A 19,168-nucleotide genomic window follows, 5' to 3' on the forward strand; every position below is an offset into this window, starting at 1 on the left:
GAAAGGCACTGACCCTGATGCCTGCCCTGTTCTTTCACACCTTGCTAGTGTTTTGTGGTTTTGCCATCTACTCTCTGGCCTTCTGTAAAGTGTACTTTTAATAGGCCTGAAGCTCCAGCTTTATGTCCCCTTTCCTGGGCTGTGCAATGTGTGGCAGGTGTCCTGGGTACTCAGTGTCTGAAGGTGGAGCTGAGACCCAGTGAGTCCCCTTAAGTCTGCTGGTGAGGTCATCTTTGGGGCAGGGAGCTGAATGGGTAATTGGAGCCTCCCTGGGCCATCTGGTACCACTTACCCCAGCCCATCTGTCTTCTCCTCACTTTTACCAGCTGGAGGACAGAGGCAGAATTAGTCTGTAGGTGTGGTTTGCATTTTTGGGGAAACTCAAAGCATTCTACTCAAAGGTTCTTTGGTATATATTGGTGTTCAAACAAATAGCTCAGAAGAGAGACCACGAATTGACATTTTCTGTTTATTTTTAAAGGGATAGAAATAAAACAAAATACAGTAAAACAGAAAATAACATCAGAATTGCACAAAACAAAGAAGAGTCCAAGAGAAGACACAAGAAACAGAGACTCACTCATTTACACACCCAGGAATCCCATGGAAACACTAAGCTGAAAGCCATAAAATATGTTAAAAGAACCTATAGAGTAAAGAGACAAAGGAATAATTTTAAAAAGATAAAATTAAAGGGGGAAAAAAAAATTCCTGACATGACATTGTGAGACACAGAATTTCCAAAGATGTCATTAAGTTTGTTTTGTGCTGGCCATCTACTGCTGGGCATGCTGCCACCCTTAAGGGTAGTTTGTTTCCCTAGTAAGACTCCCTTGGAAGAAATAAATTTTCATTTTCAAGTGGGTATACATTGTAGACAGCCTGTGGATTAGGGATGGAGGCATTTGACCACTTCTTTCAGCTCTAGGATCCCATTGGTGCAGAACTATGCAGGCCCTGTTAATGCCGCCCCTGTCTCTGTGAGTTCAATGTGGGCCAGTCATGTGATTTAGAAGGTGTTCTTTCCTTGATGTCCTTCATCCCTTCTGACTCTTACACTCTTTCTGTCTCCTCTTCTTTGGGGTTCCTTGATCCCTGAGGGGGAGGGATTTGATGGAAACATTCTGTTTAGGGCTGAGTGTTCCCAGGTCCCTTTACTCTCTGCATAAATGTGTGGCTGTGGGTCTCTGTATTCATTTCCATTTGCTGAAGGAGGATTGCTCATGAAGGCACTGGTCTGCTTTCTTGGCTTGAGTCTCTTTTTCAAGAACATGTTTGAGGTGGCTAAATACCACTTGCCAGCCTCTGCACTCAGCTTTTGAGCTGTGGGAAGGAGTTCATACCTTCCACCTGGGCACTGCTGCCTGCTGCCTCCCACCCCTTCTGTGCTGTGTTTTAGGAGCTGATCTGCTAACCCTGTCCTCAGTTTCCTACCATTGATTCCCAGGTTTGTTTGTTTGCTTTTGGCTTTTCAAGACAGGGTTTCTCTGTAGCTTTGGAACCTGACTTGGAACTCACTCTGTAGATCATGCTGTCCTCAAACTCACAGAGATCTATCTGCCTGTCTCTGCCTTCCGAGTGCTGGGACTAAAGGCACATGCCACCATCCCCCAGCTTGATTCCCAGTTTTTTAAGGAGCTTCTCTTTGTTCCTTTTCTTATTTGATAATCTTGAGTACTTAGCTTTATTTGGCTTTCCCCACTACACTTCACTTTTCAGAGATTCTACTGAAAGGCTTTCATTACTTGTTTTTGTCCTTAGTCTTATTACCTGCATCCCTTAAGTATCTTTGCTTTGCTTGAGGAAGGCCCAGAATCAGGCTCTTCTCTGAGTTGGAAAAGTGACTCATTCAAAAGGCAGGGAAAGATTGGAAGAGTTCTCCAGAATACCATCTTGGAGAGGGGATAGTGAGGTTTGTCTCAAAACATAGTATACTGTAACATACCATGCAATTTCGGATATACCAAGTTTTATACATCTCAGAACCATAGTCATTATGCCTTTTAAGAAAATGGAGACAAGGAGTAAATATATAAGATTCAAAATTCTCTCTTGTAGTTTCATTATGTTAGACAATCGGGTGGGGGTGGGAGCAGCCCACACAAAAGAGGACATTTCATATCCTGCATTAGGCATGCAGGTCAAGTTCTTGCAGCACTACAGAGCTCCATTACTGGCCAGCAGAGACCTCGTTATTAGAGCAAAGTTTTCTTTTCCAGAGTTGGCTCATTCTTCATTGGGAGTAACTGTAGAGTTTGAGAGCGGATCTCACCCTAATGTTGGTTTTTCAAAGGTGGTCATGTGTCTTGATACTGTCCACAGTGCCTAGCCTAGAACTGGGAGTACACAAGGGACTCTGTTGATAAAATGCATTGGAGGTTTGATGAGATGGTTGTCTGCTACTAGCTTGGTCGATGTACATCCCCATGTATGTATGAGGCAGTACTGTTGTTCTCCCTCACCTGTGTGCCTGTAGAACTGGTGCACTTACCTGCCACCTCAACCAGCTGCTCTGTGGAGCTGGTTCTGGTCTGCTTTCCATCATCCAGTGCTTACTTGGTTGTATTTAGAAGCTAGCATTCTGTGTCCTAGTATCAGGCCCAGCTCTGAATTCTAGTTATTTGCATTGTGCCCTGACAAGGCAGAAGCAATCATCAATCCTCTCCCACAACAAAGGAGGCACTTGCTGAGCTAGCCTGTGCAGTGAGGTGGTACCAAGTAGGATATCTTCAGCCCTGCTGGTTTGGGATCTGTTGGTCATATGGCTCCCACTGGAGACTTTCTGAATTGGCACAGGCCCTGGGCTATGTCTCCTGAGTTCTTACCCGTCCTCTCTCCCAGGTACTGTGAGCTGGCTCAGGTTCTCTGCATTGTGTGCAACTGGCCGAGGTTCTAGTACTCTTGCCAGAGATCTTGTTGATGTTTTGCCTGGACTTAACATTTTCAGAAAATTATCAGCTGTACAACGCCATGATGGTGTCAGCCCATCGTCCTGTGTGTGGGTGCCTTTGCCTTTGATGGCAGAGGGAAGGTGGTGTGTGAAATGAATTTGTAACCCAGGAAGATGTGCAATGGCAGTTGTGGGTGCCTGGGCCCTGCGTCTCCTGGGCCTGCAGATGCTGCACCGAGTGAGGCTTTGAGTACAGTTGTGCAAACTGTGTGTGGGTGAGTCATTCTGAAAACCTCTGCTTGGCCTGCAGTCTTGTTGCCTTAATGTTTGGTCTGTTGCTGCTCCCCCCACCCCTTTTTTAAGAGAAAAAGACTAGAGACAGTGTTTTGACTGGAGGCCCCTTATTTTCTGGAACCACTTGTAATTTGTTTGGTTGACGTTTCTTCACAATTAATGACAGGTCATGCACTGTCCTCAGGAACATTTCCTACAGAAACAGTGTAGGTCCAGGTGCCTCTGCTGGGGAACCACACGAAGTCCCTTTGACTCAGTTTGACTCATTGTTGGTGATGTGAGCAGCCATGTGCTGTCAGCTGGTTTCTCCTCAGCTAAGTTACTAGGCTGCCCTGTGTAATTAGTCAGTGCCCCTGGGGAGGTGCTTGGAGACCTACATTTGAAAATGTAGGAATCTTGACAGAATGGCTTATCCCAGTCACGGTTACTGAATGGTGATAATCTGATTTCACAACTCCTTCCAGTTTTCCTTTGGCATTTTTCTGTAAGGAGATCTTTCTCTCTTGCTTTTGCTTATCTTTTTTAAGGAAGTGCCTTTCCAGGTCTATCCTAGCCCTTTTTGAAGGAAGCTTCTGGAAACATGTTCTGTGTTTGGGTTCAGCTGGACCGAGCTCATCATTTTCCAGTGGGCACCCCATGGAGCCAGCTAACTGCCTGGAAAAGTGACCCACTCTGCTTGCCACCATGCTGGGTTTCTGGGTTAGAGCTTTTTTTTGAACAATGGCTCCTGTAGCTTTTTTTTAAAAAAATCATAAAAAAGAGTAACTCTGAAAATGGTTCAATTAGGTGACCTCCATTTTATGCCCAGTGGTGCCCCTCCCCTGACCTATATCCACCTCCCTCAGTGCCTCTCCCTGTGCAGCAGCAGCCAGCACCCAAGCAGACAGAAGCGGACTCTCTCTAAGTTAGCCAGGAAACCCGGTGTTGATGTTCCTGACACACAGTGGGTTTGGGATTGTGGGTGGTTGTTGGTAGAAACTCTTTTTAATTTGGTATGTTCAGTGCATTTACAGGAAGAAACCAGACACAGAGAACTCCAGGCCTATTGCAAAGCCTGGTGGGGTTCAGAGCTGGTGGTTAGAGTCCCAGGCCATGGTATCCAGAGCTTGACAGACTTGGGACCTTCTTTTCCTCCTTCCACAACCCTTCCTTAGGGTAGTCCTTGTAATAAAGGAAGAGGCTTCCCAGGCTAGAGTCCCACTTTTTGATCCTAGCAAGTGGCTGTTAGGTCTTGGGTATAGGGCGTTCAGTGGCTAGAGACTGGGTCAGCAGAGGCCATAGACAATGTCTACTCTGAGGATGAGTCAGAGAGAGCCAAGCCCCTTCTTTTGCTTGTAGGATGGCAGAGCCTTAGGCTAAGGCATAAAGTGGTTGCTATGCGAGATTCCTGTGGGTAGTGAGGCAGCTATTTTGGCATGTTGTTACATGTTCCTCTTCTACTAGAGCTCTCGCCCCTTCTGTACCCACTTGCATTCACCTTTTCCTAGCCTGCTCTCCTGGGCCTACCTGTTCCTCAGCTTGTAAATGCATGCTCCTACTTACCTGTAAATTCTAAAGCCCTCTCAGTGGGGACATCCAGGGCCAAGAGTGATACTTGGGGCTCAGAAGGGTCCTAGCACTACGACATAGGGCTACCCTTCTTTGGGAAGGGCTTGTTGTCAGTGCTAGGAGCCATGGAGGCTTTATGAAAAGATAGATTCCTGGTTAATGGCCTGCTCTGGAGAATGAGAGGGAAGAGAGTGTCAAGAATTATTAACTGTGTGTGAAGGGGGGGGGGCAGTTACAGCGTGGGAGTGGTAGTGAAGTCACTGAGGGGTAAATGGGAGAGGGAGGGTAGATGGAGGTAGCTATAAGAGACCTTCAGGAGTTCAGTGTGAGGGATGAAGGTCTGAACTACAGTCCCCTGGAGGAAGGGAGGGGAGTCAGAGAACAGCTCAGGAACAGCTGTCTCAGAGCCTTGATGTGTACTGACTCAGATACCTTAGGGGACCTAGGCGAGGTGGACTGTACTATACTTTTTTGCCTGAGGCTTAGGGATTAGGCTTGAGTGGCAAGACAGGAATAGAGAGAGAGACTCTTGAGATTTGGAACTACCGTACAGGAGGTGAAAAACAGAGCACAGCCTGCACTAAACTAACAAGGCAGCTGGTGCTGTATGGTTTGGGTTAGTCAGGTTCTGCAAGGTAGGTCAAGAGCACTTGTAGCCACGCCTTCCCCTTTGTTCACTGTTTTCTGGCTTCCTTGCTTCTTGGCCACCGGCTTCCTGCCAGTCTCTCTCTCTTGCTTTCTTCTGCTGTGATTTGTAATCTGTATCAGAAAGAGCTGTTGCTATCAGAGCCTTTCATCATTAATCGTACTAACTTGAGGGGGACTGAGATCTGTGTTTCTGGCAAACTTGAGTTCCTGGTACTGTTATCTGATCCATGGTGTCAGTGCTTGGTGTTGAACCACACATTGTCCAAAGACGGCAAGTAAGAATGAGGAGGCTTTTGACAGCTGCCAGGAGTGGAGGCCCTAGGAATGCATGAAGGAGGGTGGCCTTCTTGCTGGGTGAGCTAGGACTTGACTCCTTTGGGTGTGGCACAGCTGAACAACAAACCACAGGCTCTAGATGGCTTCTGTGTCCCACCAGTTAAGAACAGACAGTATATCAGGAAATGAATGGAGGAGACAGTGATCGTTTCTGTACCCCAAGATTTGCTTTAAAGATCTGCTGCAGAATCTTCTTGCTGTTTGGGACAGAACTTCCTGTCTCATTGTTGACTGTCAGCTAGGGTTGTGCACATATGAAACTCCTACTGTCTCTGGTCATAGGTGTCTCCCTTATGGCAAACCAGCAAGAGGAAACAGAGCTGCTTGTGCTTGGTGCCTCTGCATTCTGCTTTTGCCTTCAGCTGGGGAAGAGCTTTGCTTTCGAAGGCTATGTAATTACAGATAGCCCTGCATATCCACGGGTTCTGACTCTATGGATCCAACCAACATTGAAAATATGTAAGAAAAAAGGTGTGTCTGTCCACACACATTTTTTTTTCTTGACATCATTCCTTAAACAAGACAACAAACAACAGTTTATAGAGTATTTACAGTACATAAGGGATTGCAAGTGAACTAGAGATTATTTAAACTTTGAGAAGATATGCATAAGCTACATGGTAAAGAATACCTCTTTAAAAACCACATTTAACTTATTGCACACGTTTGTACATGTATATGTATGTATATCTATTTACCTCTGTCTGTCTGTGTGGGTGCTTGAGTCAGTTCTCTCCTTCCACTATGGGGATTCCAGATATAGAACTCTGTCATCAGGCTTAGTGGCAGGTACCTTTACCTACTAAGCCATCTGGCTGGCTCTACACTCTTTTGAAGGGATCTGTCTGGTTTTTGGCTTCCTTGCCAACCCTGCAGATGTCCAGAGACAACTGTGTGTTGTACCCACGCAGTCTTCCCATTTTAAGACCAGTTGATTAGTAGCCTTAATTACAGCGTTTCTTTTGCTCTTCATTTGTTAGTAGATTGGTTACTGATGTTTGTACCTCTCTAAATAAAAAGTGGCAACTAAAACTACTTCTGTGGAATGTAATGGGTGAACATATGAATTGAGCAGACACACCCAACTTTACTTTCTATTAAAATACTGTTTTAAGAGAAATTTAAAAAGGAATCAATGTACCAGTTTGGCCATCAATGAGTGGGTAATAGAAACAAAACAATGTAAATTATGAATAAGTAGATCCAGTTTAAAGAGTAAGAATTGATGGCACTGGATTATTGTGGCACGGAAGAAGAGAAGGGCACATTTATGGAATGCTCAGACAATACTTTAAGAAGGAATAGGTGGGCGGGATGAGGTCAGCAAACATGAGCATAGTTGATGCTTTCTCCTGGACGCCTTCCTTTCCTCTGTGGTACTTCCCATTTCTCTCTCCCATGTTAGTAGAATACTGGAAATTATCCTATAGTAGGAAGACCCAGGCCTAGGAGACTCAGGGTTTCGTAGGAGTTAATGTTGAGACCACACTCTTCTGGTGGCTTGGCTGGGGAAACCTAACTAAATAAAAACAAAACCTAAACAGACCAGCATTTAGAAACCCAATAATACTGGCAACATGGATTTAGCAAATGGCTCAGCTAGATCATCTTGGACAGAAATCTTCCTGCTCAAGGATATATTTTATTTGTTCTTAATTAAACATTACTGGACATATGGAAAGTACCTACCATGAGTGACAGCAAAACCAATTAAAAAAATCTTGAAAGAAATAGTTTATTTAGATAAGATTATTTTGAGGAAAACTGTTCAGATATTCTGTTTAGATTAAGATAAATGCAATAGTGTGAAATAAGAACAAGATTGTATTTTTAAAGGCACATTTGGAATGCAAGAATTAGTAAAAACAAAACAAAAAAACAAAAAAAAAAAAAAAAAAAAAAAAAAAACAAGAGCTGAGCAAAAATACCATAGAATTATTAGCGGTAGGAGGTAAAGTTAAAGTGGTCTTCTGAGACACGGAGCTCAGAGGTAGATGGTGGGTAATAGGGCAGAGAAGGTAAGGTGACTGAAGTTTTAGCCCAGGATCCCACATCTGCTAAAAGGAGTTGCAGAGGGTGGCAGCATCATGGGGGAAACACTTCCTAGAGAAGTAAGTAATTTTCTTCATGTTGGAAGATTCTCTGCCCATGGAAACCCCTGGATGAAGGTAGACCAGTGTCAAAGTCTCAGTATGTGTTTAGATGATCCCATTAGTTTACAGAGAGAAATGGCTGAAGTACAAAGATTTGGAATGAAATAGATTTAGACTTCTCCAGAAAACGGAAGATGGAGAAGGGATGACGACACTTTCTATATGAAATTCATTTCCAGTCTAGACGTCTACTTACAGGTAACCCTGTACCCTATCGAAAAACTTCAGGCTGTCTTAGAACACTAAGTATAGACAGGACCTCTGTGGGCAGGATCCAAAGAGAACTGTCTAGTACCTTGGAAAACTGCTCTGAGGGTTTAATTGAAAATCGGATTCATAAGAACTTACTGAGAGCAGATTTTGACAGTTGTCTTTTGAATATGAGGTTGTTGATGAATTCATAAGATGCTGAGTCAACAAAATAATCATTCTAGAGGGGAAAAAATTCCCGGAAAAGAAAAACAATCACGGTTTGTTTGGCTCCTTCTGCTAGCTCACATGGCCATCATAATATCAACTTGGAAAATGACCACAGCCAACTCTACAGCTTCACTATAATTAGAATGGAGAGATGGAATAGGACAAACATGAGGGAGTGGCTTAGGAAAAGATGGGGTTGGTAGGGAATAAAGTTAAATCATCATCGTCTAGAGTGGGGACTGAACAGGTAATGCTCTAAAGTGAAACTGGGTAATAGTAATGTAAGCATATAGAGTCATTCCAGGTGGTACTCAGATGTAAAAGATGGGAGTCAGTGTCTTAAGGTTTCTCTTGCTGTGATGAAACACCATGACCAAAAAGCAAGTTGGGGAGGAAAGGATGTATTTTGTTTATCTTCAACGGAACTGTTCAATGAAGGAAACTAGGACAGCAACCTAGAGGCAGGAGCTGATGCAGAGGTCATGGAGGAGTGCTGCTTACTGGCTTGCTCCTCCATGGTTTGCTCAGCTTGCTTTCTCATAGAACCCAGGACCACCAGCTGAGGGATCAAACTACTCAAAATGGGCTAGGCCCTCCCCCATCAATAATTAAATAAGAAAATGCCATACAGCCAGGTCTTATTGAGGCATTTTCTCAATTATGGTTTCCTGCTTTCAGTTAATGCACCCTAAAGTGGGAAAGGCCTGGACCCAGGGGCAAGGCTAGAGTCTGCTGTTTTTCTCAACGTGATTGTTGATTCATGTGTTTTGTGACAGTGGGTTCCTACTTGGTTTGTAGATAAAATTGAACATTCAAAATGACAGGGTATAAGTAATGCACAGCATGTGACAAGGAGCAGGGTTTAAGTGTATATGCAAGTGTACACACTGTATTCACCCTTTCCCTCCCTCCCTCCCTCCCTCCCTCCCTCCCTCCCTCCCTCCCTCCCTCCCTCCCTTCTTCCTTCCTTCCTTCCTCTCACCCTCCTAGCAGTACTAGAGATTGTGCCTAGGGCTTCATGTGTGCTAGGCAAGTGCTGTCCCTATCTATGTCTCTAGTCAATGAAATGTTGTCACAGTAGCCCATAGTCAAACAGTTGGTGCATTTATTCTCATGTTTGTGACCAAAATACCTGAGAGAAGTAACTCAGTTAACCTTCTGGGTTTATTTGGATCTTAGTTCAGAGAGGCCAAGTTCCTCACATCAAGGAAGGTGTGATGGGACTTTTGGCAGTAGGAGCATGTGCAGACCAGGAAGCTAAGTGGGACTGTAAACACCAATCCATAATGACCTACTCTTACCAGTTAGGCCCATCTCCTGAAGACCCCACAGCCTTCTCAAATGATGTCATCCTTCAGGGAAAAGGCATTTAAAACGAAAGCGCAGGAGACATCCCAGGTTCAAACCATGCCAGTTGAAAAGCCATGGTCCACCGGTTTCGTTGTCAGTTCTCTTCCATTCTTCTGTATTGGAAATACTTTATAGTTGAGCAGGTGCTATCTTTTTAATTAAGGAAAAGTCAGTGGTGGAAGATTGCTGCAGCTTTAATATGATAGTCAGATCAGGAAGCCCTGTTTATGATGACTGGGCTCATCTCTCCACTCCCCCACAGTGGCCTCTATCAGTCTATAATGGCAAGTGTGAAGGCGGAAACCTTTTTGGAAAATCACTTACAGACCCACACCCTGTAACCCTCTTCCATGCCCTGGTTTTCCATTTGCCCTTTACCCACATACCTACAAATTGTTTCATAATCGCAAACCATGCTCACATTTTCACTTTCTTCTGCTGGCTTATTTTCATGAGGCAATTCTTAATCATGAGTTTATTGGATTAAGGATATAAGCAGATTTAATTTCTGTAACTGTTGGCTTTCCAGAGAGTAGTAATGTCCATCTGCTGCCTACAATGCCACCACTAGTAGTGGTGGCATTCTCTTAAATTTGAAAGGGTGAACTAGTGCCCCTGGATAATCTGTGGGTTTTATTTTCAGTGCTAGAGCATATTTTTGCATCTGCCTTCCATTTCTGTGTACTGTCCATAACCATTGTTTACTGTAAGGTCTAGCCTTTTGTTTTCTTGGGTATGAGTCATTGTTACAAACATTTACCTTCTATCAGGTCTGCACCTTCAGAAAGTTTTTGTAATTTATGTCTTTTATTATTCTAATGTAACTTAATCATGTGGAAATTTGACCTTAATCTTACACTTTCCTACATGCGCACTCCCCCACCCTGCCCTAAAAGAGATGATTAAAGAGGATGGATCTGAACACCTTCTTCTCCAGAGTGTGGTATACTTGCTCTGTAGTCTGCCCTTTAAATGTTTACACGATTTTTGCCCTTCAGGTTGTTAATCAGCATGCTTAACCCTATAAAGTAATTCTTCTTTTCCTGTTTACCATGTAAATGCTTTACTTTACATCTGTAAGTTCTTGGAGTTCAGAGGTGAGGTCTTGATCATTGTTTTTGATGCATACAAAGTAGCTCTCTGTTAGGTCTGTTGGTGTCCTAATAGTTTATCAATTTCCAGGAAGCTAAGATTGGTGTGTGTGTGTGTGTGTGTGTGTGTGTGTGTGTGTGTGTGCGCATGCGCGTGCGTGCGCCCATGTGCTTGCACACATGTGCATGTTAAAGTAAAGAGTACTGGTGTCAACTGAACAGGATTGGCACTTGGCTAAGGTCCATGAGGTGAGATTCTGGACTATGGGTACTTTGTAGCCCTTTGGGATGGTGTCTAGTATCCTGCCAGCTGTGGATGTTGGATGAGTCTGGGCATCTGGTTCATGAGTGCTCAGTCCTTTTTCTGCCTCTGAAGTTTTGAGGAGCTGGGTCCTAGCTTTGCTGAAGACCACCATTCCCTGTTGCAGAGGACAGGTTAGGCTGGGCTGGAAAAAAAAGTGTTCCTGTTATTCTTCAGTGTAAGCTGTAAATATATCTACAGTGTAAGCTGTAAAATATGCCTGGCTAGCAGGAGAGAAAAGGCCCCTGAAGGAGAGCTCAAGGCCACCACCATTTTTCCCTTGCTGAGACTCACAACAGAGGACCAAGAAGTAGAATGGAAAAAGACTGGATTTTATTTATTTTTTATTTTTTATTTTATTTCCCTTGAAACAGTTTCCCATCCTGGGAGTAGGGGACGGGGAAATAAGTACCATCAGGAGGGCAGCCCCACTCCAGGGCCTGAGTTGTCATTTCAAAGGAAATGACATGATGCTCCTGCATGTTCTTAGTTTGTAAGTGGGAGGCAAGACATGCTGTATGAGTGTGATTCCTTGTGCCCTGGACAGTTAGGGAGTGTGTGGCCACTGCTGAGTGGACCTGCTGCGAGTGAGGTACCAAGTGTTAGGAAGTCACTACATGTGTGGGGTTTTAATTAGGTCATGCTATTGCGGTTCTTTGATGAGGGCTTGAACCCCAGTGTCTGGTTTGTGCAGACAGAGTTGCTTCCTGTTTGGCTGTGGGGCTTGAGGGGTGGAGGAGGGTGAACCGGATAGGGAGAGAAGACTGGCGGGGGGGGGGGGTACCCTGAATAGGGAGAACCTACAACACTCCAGAGTGCTATTTCCCTGTGGGGTGGTCTTCTGTGTGTGTCTGTGTTCTCCATATTGACTGAAGGAAACCCAGGATTTGTAATGTGATGGTCTTTTTGCCACCACAGGGTAATCATAAAGACCTGGAGCTGGGGCACAGGCTGAATCAGCTTTGCCAGGCAGAGCAGACAGTGTTTGCTGGTGAGGAGGAGGAGGAAGAGGAGGGTTCATATCCTCACTGGGTTAACCAGTGGCTATGGAGTACCGTCTAGGAGTTGTAAGCATCTGGGTGCTTGTGTGGCCTATTTCTCCTGGCTTCTCCATGAACCCCAGAAGAACGGGTACATTTGGTGTCTGAAGATAGGATGGTCTTGTCTCTGAGAGGGCCAGAGTTCGCAGCTCTAGGGACATTTTGCTGTCCTAACAGCACATTCCAGTAGTTAAAATGGGTTGGTTTTAATGGGTTCTAGGTTTAATTTCTTCCTCCTACAGAGAACAATTCAGCTCTCTCTAATTATCTTTCCCTTCCCACAAATGTCCTCAAGTGCTTTGTGCTTTGGGGAATGTCCTCTCTGGTTAGGTGTCTGCAAGGCCCATTACAGCCTGCCAAGGTGCTGCATCCAGACAGTAGTCCTCTGGTGTGTAATAGCTGGGCTACCAGGTATGCATCTGGCCTCATGGGCTAGGCACCCAAAAAACATGTTAACACATTTTTAGAGCCCAGCCAAACTTCCACAGAATAGTGGGGAGGCTAGAGTCTGTATAAAGTGGGGTGCACTCTGATGGTGTTAGGGGAAGCCCTCATCATACATTGTTGCCTATTTCAGTTGAGGACCCCCTTAGGCCTCAGTGGAGCAGGGGCTTGATTGGATCAGGCCATGCTGTGAAGAATGGCACCTGTGCCTGTTTCTGAAAGAGTTGGAGCTTCTCCCTGTTATTGCCTTTGTGGTTCTGTGGTACTCATGCCTGTAGCTGTGTCTGATGTCTTGAGCCCTTGAGTTCCCATGGTAGTGTGTTCCTACTCGTTTTTAGAGGGCAGTTTCATGGAAGTCTTCTGGTAGTTGGGTGACAGTGGGGTAGATGTCAGGTTCTGGATGGCTGAGGGGACCACTCCTGCTGTCTTGCATATCTCTCCTGGGAGCTGGAGCAGATAGGGTGAGTTATTGAATGGTGAGGTCTAGATGGTACACATGGATTGCGTACTTTGAAGTGTGGCTGAGGAATGTGGGTTCATCCCTTTCTTTGCACCATTTTTTTTTTTTTTTTAAACATTGCAAGCCAGCGACTACACTTGTGGTCATCTCATTAGAACTGATTTTGCAAATAGCCTCTCCTCTGGAAGCCTACAGAGTTGGTTGAGGTGTCTTGGTAGAGGGGTTATCTCCTCACTTCTACCCATGAAAGTGTGCTTGTCTGCATGTACAAGTGGGGGTGGGGTGTGTGTGTGTGTGTGTGTGTGTGTGTGACCTCCTTACTGCCTGGAGCCTTAGATTTTACCCCCTTCTTTCTGCTTGAGTACTCCACCCTATCCCACCATTCATCCAAATGGAAGTAACACTGGTGGCCTGGCTCTGTAAGTATTTTGAGTAGACAGATAAGAAACAACTGTTCACAGCTCCAAGAGTGTCCCCACAGAGACAGTATAGTCCAGATGTATTGTACTTGGCCAGGAGGCCAAAACTGTGGTCATGTTGGATAGGGGTAGAAGGTAGAAAGGAGGGTGAATGCTGGCTGGTCTCACTCAGGGGTCTCACTGCCCAGATAGGGCCTTCTCACTTCTCTGCAGGCTAAGTCTGCAAGCTTGTCTCAGACAATAGACAAATGACCATGGAGCCTTAATTGTCTTTCTGTGTTGGCCCCATGGTTGGATCCTGTATAAGCCTGACCATCTTTCAACTTTCTTCCCACTGTGGCTTCCTGTGATTGAGTCTTCATTTCCTCATTGGCTGTGGTGGATAAAAGAATGACAGTGGGATCTGCTGTATATGGGTCAGATTCTGGGCTCTGTCCAAACCCTCTTGTTTATGGATTTATTTTTGGAGGTAAGGTCTCACTGTGTAACCTAAGTTGCCCTGGAACTCACAGTAGCCCTCCTACATCAGTCTCCCAAAAGCTGGGATTACAAGTGTGAACTACTGTGTCTAACCTCTGGCGTATTCCCCCTTGTCTTGGGAAAGTTACATAACCTTTCTGAACTGCAGTGCCCTTGTCATGGAGTGGAATGATCATACACAGCTGAGAAGAGGATGAGGTAAATGGTGGACAAGGTTCCAAGCAGAGTTTCTGGTACTTTGAAGATACTTAAAAATGGTCCCTCTTTTCAAATGTCTCCATTTTTTTTTCTTTCCTTATGGAAGCTGATTTAACCTGATTGTTGTGTAGCCTCTAGTTGTCACTGTTATTCACTTGTGTTTTGATGAACAAATGGACATGAGGGGACAGTGGAGATTTCTGGAAGTTGAGTGGGAGCGTTGGCCTTTCTGTGTTGGGGAGCAGGTTTGAAGCTGACTGTGCCTCATCAGCCACTGTTCCTGCAGGTCCTACTTCTCAGAAGATGCACTATTATAGATATTCGAACGCAGAGGTCAGCTGCTGGTACAAGTACCTGCTCTTCAGCTACAACATCGTCTTTTGGGTAAGTTCAGGGGCTTGGCCATGGTCCCTTTGTGATCAGAATCTTCATCACCATGTCATGATTCTTTGTATACTCCTAATGACTGGACTCCAGTGAGGCCTTGGGAAGAGGTGGTGGGCAGGTTCCATGGTCCCTGTCCTCATAGAACAGGCCAGGTATTGTCATGGGTGGACCAAGGTGGCTGAAAGCCAGACTAAGGGCTGCAACCCAGTCTTGAGGATTCAGGAAGTCTTTGAACACAGCCTTGGAGTGATAGTCCTGTCTTCCTATCCCAGCAATGCCTTGGCAAACATGGACAGCCAGGTACTTTGTGAGCCAGGCTGTCTACTATATCCTGGGAGGGAATAGCCAATAAGGGCCATAAAGTGGCTTACTTAAGAATGGTATTAGCTTACTGAGCATCAGAGGGTAGTCATGATGGCTCCTTCTTGTGTTTCTCAAAGTATGCTGAGCTGAGAGTGCAGAAAGTGAGCTAGTGGACTGAAACCCAAGTATTAATGAAGAGGCAGCCCAGTGGGGTTTGAAGAGGAAAGACCTGGGCTACCCGGCTGCCTCTCCAGAGCAGAAGTGAGCTTACCATGGCAGAGGACAATAGGCAGCCATGAGTCTGGAACTGAAAGAGTAAGGTGAGAACAGGTATTCAGAAGCCTAGGTTGTACAGGTCTCAATTGGTGTTGAAATGTTACTTACATCTTTTCTTCTTTTGCCGTGCTAGCATTTGAGCCCAGGCCCTTACATGTTAGGCAAGCATTATACCACTTAGCTACAACCTTAGCCCCCTTTAAGTTTTATTTTCAGATAGTCTTAATTGCTGTCCTGGCTAGTTTAATGTTTGGCACAAGCTAGAGTTATTTGGGAAGAACAACTCTCAATTGAGAAAAATGCCTCTATAAGATTTGCCTGTAGGTGGCAAATCTATAGTGATTCAGCCCATTATGGGTGGTTCCATCCTTAGCTGGTGGTTCTGGGTACTGTAAGAAAGCAGGCTGGGCAAGCATGAGCAGTAAGCTAATAAGCAGCGATCCGCTGTGGTCCCTGCTTCAGTTCCTACCTCAAGGTTCTTGCCATGCTTGAGTTTCTGCCCTTAATTCCCTCAATGATAGATTGTAATCTGCAAGGTAAAGTCAATCTTTTCTTCCCCAAGTTACTTTCGGTCATGGTGTTTTATCACAGCAGTAGAAACCCTGATTAAGACAGTTGACAGGGATGAATTTGAATTTACAATCCACTTGCCTCAGCCTTCTGATTAGCTGGGATTATGATCATATACTACCATACCTGGCTTTCTATTTCTTTAGCTTTTGGGACGTTTTGTGTATGTGTTGGGTGGTACAATCTGACTGTAGAATGACTGCAGAGTGTTGGAGAAGACAGTTGAGCTGTGTTCTGAGATGAAATTTTGTGTGTGTGTGTGTGTGTGTGTGTGTGTGTGTGTGTGTGTGTGTGTGAAGAGTGAGGCTTCCTCTGACTGGCCTTATGAAAGTTTGAGTAACATCCTCAAGATGTATCTTAGGATGGTGTCGGTGGGGAGAGAGCATCAAAATAAGTGTGTTTACTGGCTGAGGAGAGTCTTGAATATTTCCTGAGATGCTGAGGCGAGGTGGAGGATAAGCCTGAGGTAAAAAGAAGGTTTTGTGTTATAGAAGCTTCTCTGTAGGAAAGAACAGGGAGCTGTATTGCAGTGGGATGGCCTTGGTTATGGCTGGTTGGAGATGGGAGGGGATGGGCTAGTTACCAATGGGAAGTGAGGAAGTGAAATGATGACAGACAGTTCTTTCAAGTACTCTGGCCTCAAAAAGAAGCAAAACTGGATGGTTGCTGTAGCTGGTCAGGGATTTGGGGAGCAACATCCTGTGTGTTTTGCCAACAGGACTGGGCAAGCAGACACTGCCTCTCTGGTCACTGGTCAAGTGGAGAGAGGGGTAGAGCTGGTGGTAGTGGTACTTTCTTTTGCTTCTGTTGTAGATGTGGTGTTTACTATCAGTGAGCAGGAGAACTGGGGGGGTTTACAAAGACTCTTCCTTCCCTCTCCCTCCCCTCCCCTCTCTCCTTTCTGCCCCTTCTGCTCCCTTTCTTTGCCTTAGTACTGGAGATAGAAACCTGGGGCCCATGCATGCTCCACTACCAAAGCTCCACCCTCCAGTTCTACCTTTTCAACTTCAGCCTTATGGCGTCGTGTCCAGGCAATTCATCTCTGTGTACTTAGGAGTAGTTTTCAGTCCTAAAGAAACAGAGTTGAATTCAGTGGCATGGTCTTCTACCTCAGATGTTTCTGTGCTCAGACTGTCTTTCATCAACAGCCCCATCTTAGTTCCTGATGTAGGGCATCACTGGATCTCAGTGTGTATGTTTACTTTTGCCACTGTGACAAAATACCCGAGATGGTTAACTTAAAGAGAGAGGTGTAGTTTTGGCACACACTTTAAGAGGTTCCATGATCAGCTGGACTGTTGCTTTTAGTCTCTGGTGGGGTGTCACATGGCAGTGATGTAGAGTGTGTGGCAGCAAATCGCTCTCTTCATGGCCAGGAAACAAACGAGGTGAGGCGTGGCCTAGAGCCTCACAGTCCCTTCACAATCATGCAGTGGTGATCAGCAGTCTGTAGTTCATAGTCAGAGACCTGTGCTCCACTCTTGCCTTGTATTGCAGGGCTTCTGAGGCCTGCAGCTCACTCTGTGTGGAGGCCCTGTGCTCCTTCTCTACTTTTCCATAAAGGGCCCTCACCTTGCCTGCCTGACTTCTACTTGACCTTTGCCTCATCCTAATTGCTGCAGGTGGCACAATACCTTCATTGTCATGGCCAAGCCCCTGGTCACCTCTGTCCTTCAGAGGCTCTTTATAACAGATTCAGGGAATGCTACTCATTTGCTTACACACTGGCAGCACCAAACTAAAAAACAGTGGCATTCAGTGAATCCAGGATTGTGGCAAGCCTTCTGGATTGAAGTATGTAGTAATATTTTAAGGATTCTTTGCAGACTTGGCAGTTAGTATATGTGGTTGAGAGTTAATCATTTTTGGTATGGAGCACTGGGGCAGAACAGGAGAGAACAAACAGAAACAGGTAGAAAACGCCCACATAGATGGCAGTGGAATTGGGAGGCCTGGCCCTCAGTTGGGCACCACCCCGTGTTCCTGCAGGAATTCACTTTACCTGAGCAGCATACAGCAATGTGGAGGGAGGCCCCAGCATTGAAATCCACAGAGACCAGGGATGCTCACAGTTCAGTGAGGAGACTAAGCCAGTCTACTCTGGGCACCTGGATACAGTCTGGCCTCCTTCCCGAACCTAGTGCCCTTGAAAAGCCTGGTGTTCTCCCTTACAAGGCTTCAGAAAAAGTAGAAAATGGCTGGTGAAGTGCATATGGCTTCCAGTTTTCTGTTTTTAGATGGAGAAAACAGAAAAATGTAACAAGCCTCATGTTTCCATCATCCAGCTTCATAAATGAACTGTTCACAGCTGGTTTTATTTCATTTTTATCCCTACTCTCTCTTAGACTACTTTGAATCAAAGCCTGGGTCATTTCCCACATATAGTGTTCATGTTTGTTTTATTTGGTGGGGAAGGGCTGCTCAGTAGGCCAGCTTGAGTGTACAGATGGCAGCCTGGTGTTTCTGTGAGGTGTGGGGACAGACTAGTTGTAACTGAGCATTGTTCCCACAGTAATTTTCTTTACTGGACACATCCTTGTATCACTCCAACAATTTTTGTCAGTTTTTTTCTGACTTTGAGGCTGGGATTCCCAGAAACCGTCATCCACTTGGTAGGATGTGGATGCTGCTGACTGGAGGTAGAGGAGAATTGGGGCTCCATGATGTCCTCTCCCCGGGGATGATGTAGAAAGTAGCTTTTGGCTAGCCTACCGCTCTGAGAACACCAGCACTTTTTTATGCCCTACTTCTGCCAGTCATTTTTGAGTTGTGCTAGACATGTTTCTAGGTCAGAGTTTCAATTCAACTGAAGGAAATGCAAATCAGAACCACAGTATGATGCTACCTCATACCCACTAAGGTATGATGCCTTTTCTTTCTTTTTTTCTTTCTTTCTTTCTTTCTTTTTTTAAAGCAAAAATAAATGTTGATGTGGATGTAAAGAAATCTGTGACCTTGGACATTGTTGTCATGGAAACAAATGATGAGCCATGATGGCAAATTGATGTTCCTTCAGATTAACAATGAAATTACCATGTGCTCCAGCAACCCATGTCATGATATATACTCAGGAGAATTGAAAGCAGACTGTTGGATGTTTGTACTCCAATATACTTAACCTTATTCACCACAGCCAAAAGGTAGAAACAACCTGTGGCCACTGATTATCAGTGGATTAGGGAATGTAGCATATGCATGTCAAGAGAGCCTTAATCATTCTGGGTCACAAGGTACAGTGTGGATGAACCTTTAGAACATTATATTAAGTAGAATAAACCAGATACACAAATAACAATTTGATTCTACCTACAGGGTAGATACCGTGTGGCTCAGAGTAAATAGAGTAGAACGAACAGACAAAGAAAGAGGAATTTGATTGCCAGGAGATGAGCAGGTTAAAATGGGTGGGTTATAGTCCATTTGTGCTGGCATTACAGATGACCTCCAGCTGGGTCATTTATAACCAACAGAAGTTTATTTGGTGCATGATTTTAGAGAAGAAGTTCTCAGCCTGTGGGTTGTGATCCCCTTTGGGGGCTGAACAGTCCTTTTACAGGGGT

The 19,168-nt window shown here is 45.0% G+C and overlaps 1 protein-coding gene across 1 annotated transcript in view; it reads left to right on the top strand.

Moving 5' to 3' along the window:
• Tspan14 (tetraspanin 14) overlaps nucleotides 1-19,168 on the top strand; it is a 58,213-nt gene that overhangs the window by 16,096 nt on the left and 22,949 nt on the right. The window contains exon 2 of the mRNA XM_051206894.1: nucleotides 14,359-14,456. Within this exon, the coding sequence (XP_051062851.1) occupies nucleotides 14,376-14,456 (81 nt within the window). The 5' untranslated portion in view covers nucleotides 14,359-14,375. The remainder of the gene's footprint in view (nucleotides 1-14,358; nucleotides 14,457-19,168) is intronic.

The sequence above is a fragment of the Phodopus roborovskii genome, unplaced genomic scaffold (assembly GCF_943737965.1).
Source record: "Phodopus roborovskii unplaced genomic scaffold, PHOROB, whole genome shotgun sequence".
In the NCBI taxonomy this organism is placed as follows: domain Eukaryota; kingdom Metazoa; phylum Chordata; class Mammalia; order Rodentia; family Cricetidae; genus Phodopus; species Phodopus roborovskii.